At 49.6% G+C, this 1,849-nt stretch overlaps 1 protein-coding gene across 1 annotated transcript; it reads right to left on the bottom strand.

Annotated features, from left to right (window-relative positions):
* Positions 1 to 156: 156 nt before the first annotated feature.
* On the bottom strand, positions 157 to 750 carry LOC101853055. Its single transcript, XM_005091418.1, has one exon. It carries the CDS (start codon positions 748 to 750, stop codon positions 157 to 159), a length of 594 nt encoding a protein of 197 aa, XP_005091475.1.
* Positions 751 to 1,849: the final 1,099 nt, after the last annotated feature.

Here is a 1,849-nt window from a genome sequence, read left to right on the forward strand (position 1 = left end):
AGCAGAAAAGCCCCGACAGGTCCATGCCAAAGCATCGCGGCAATCCCACCGCCTCCGGTTCCGAGTGCACTCCACAACGAATCAATCCTTTGTGGACCAACGAATGCAGCAAAGTCAAGTAGCCGTTTTATGTTAACTGCTGAAGCTGGTGACAGTTCAGACTGGTGGTGGTGAAGGTGCTGCTGCTGGTGGTGGTGCTGTTGCTGCTGCCCGGGGTGCTGTTACTGCCACTGGTGGTGGTGCTGTTGCTGCTGCCCGGGGTGCTGTAGAAAAAGTACGGCTTGGTGCCAGTTTGTCAGCGTGCACCACCCTTTCAGGGTTGTATGGGTAAATCCCACTCTTAGCAAAGCCGTTGAAGGCAACCTCAGGTCTTGTGGTGGCGTCCCAGACAGGCTTCAGTGCTGCTGTGAAGGTCCTGACACTTATGCTTTCTCCTGTTTGATTCATGACCTTTTGGCACTGTTCCCCCCAAGCCTGCTTCATGGCCCCAAACAGAGATTGGTCCAAGGGCTGGATGATGTGTGAGGCGTGGCTCTTTAGGCAGTAGAGCAGTATCTGCTCCTCGATGCAGAGATCGATCACCTCAATGTTGGAAGTGTGCGAGGTGTGGCCGTCGACGAATAGCACAACCGGTTTCCTCTTGTGGGCGACAGCTGGTACGAAGCAGTCCCTGAGCCAGGACATAAACACGTCGGTGTTTATCCATCCATTGGGAGAAATCTGGAATTTTGCCTCTGGGAAGCCAGCCATCAGATCGAAAGCAGTCTCCTCTTGTAGGGGAAGATTATAAATGGTACGACGTAGTGGCCGTTGGCAGAGCAACACGCAAGTACGGTGAGGCTCTGCTTGGTGTTGCTGGAAAGGTTGTAGACATGTTTACTCCCTTTTGCTGCTACCACTTTTTGGGGCTTGGGGCACAGATGGAAGCCTGTCTCATCGGCATTGTACAGCCGATCCGGTGATGTGAGGAGTGTTGGATCTACGCTGTCCAAATATTCCTTCATGTCTCGAAACCAGGCAGCCAGTCCGTCCGGCGTTACCAGGGCTCGCTCCTTCCCTAGAGCTGATGGCGTCCTGCTAGAAAGGTCTGGGTTCCTTTTAAAGAAGTCTTTTAGCCACTGTTTGCTCGGACGGTTGTCAGGGCTACTCGTGACTGCCTGGCGTGAATCAAGAATAGCCTTGACGGTGTCCTTGATTTCCTGCTTCGACTTTCCGAAACCTCTCCTGGCACACTCCTTGAGCCATTCGCTGAGCTTAAGTTCCTCTTCCCTAGTGAGTAGGGTACGCGGCTGGGGGTTAACAGGCCGTCTGCCTCGTACCTTGTCCCCGAGAGTAGCATATGGAATGCCGAAAGCCTTGCTTGCTCCATTGAGGGACATGGATCCATCTTTGACGGCTTGTATGGCCACCAGCAATGTCGCTTGTGTATAGGGATGTCGAGGTACTGGTGCCATGATGTTGAATAAACTGGAGAAAAAAAAATCGAAGGTATCCATTAGATACAGAGCAGAAAAAAAATTATTCCTGTAAATGAACGTGAAAGTAGAGTTATTTAGATAGCTTATAAAGTTGTCGGTTTGACTGTTGAGACGTCAGGGGCACGGTAAGGATGTGTGTGTGTGCATGCGTGCGTGAATATTGTTTATTTATGTAAAGCGCATAGAGCTGTGTTCACACGGGAGTGGACGCTACAGAAAGGATCTTCATTATTATTATTATGTATCCAGAAAGATAATAAACAAAGCAGGTCTTCTCTTAAAAAGGGGAAAGATGATAAACGAAGGGTAAATCTATAGATCTAGCTCAGAAAGGCTTAAAAGTCTAAATTACAGTTAAGAAAGTAAAAGAA

Source organism: Aplysia californica, unplaced genomic scaffold (genome assembly GCF_000002075.1).
Source record: "Aplysia californica isolate F4 #8 unplaced genomic scaffold, AplCal3.0 scaffold00029, whole genome shotgun sequence".
Lineage (NCBI taxonomy): Eukaryota > Metazoa > Mollusca > Gastropoda > Aplysiida > Aplysiidae > Aplysia > Aplysia californica.

Excerpts from the sequence above, each read along its gene's own strand:
- LOC101853055 (XM_005091418.1), bottom strand. The coding sequence starts at position 750 with ATGGCTGGCTTCCCAGAGGCAAAATTCCAGATTTCTCCCAATGGATGG.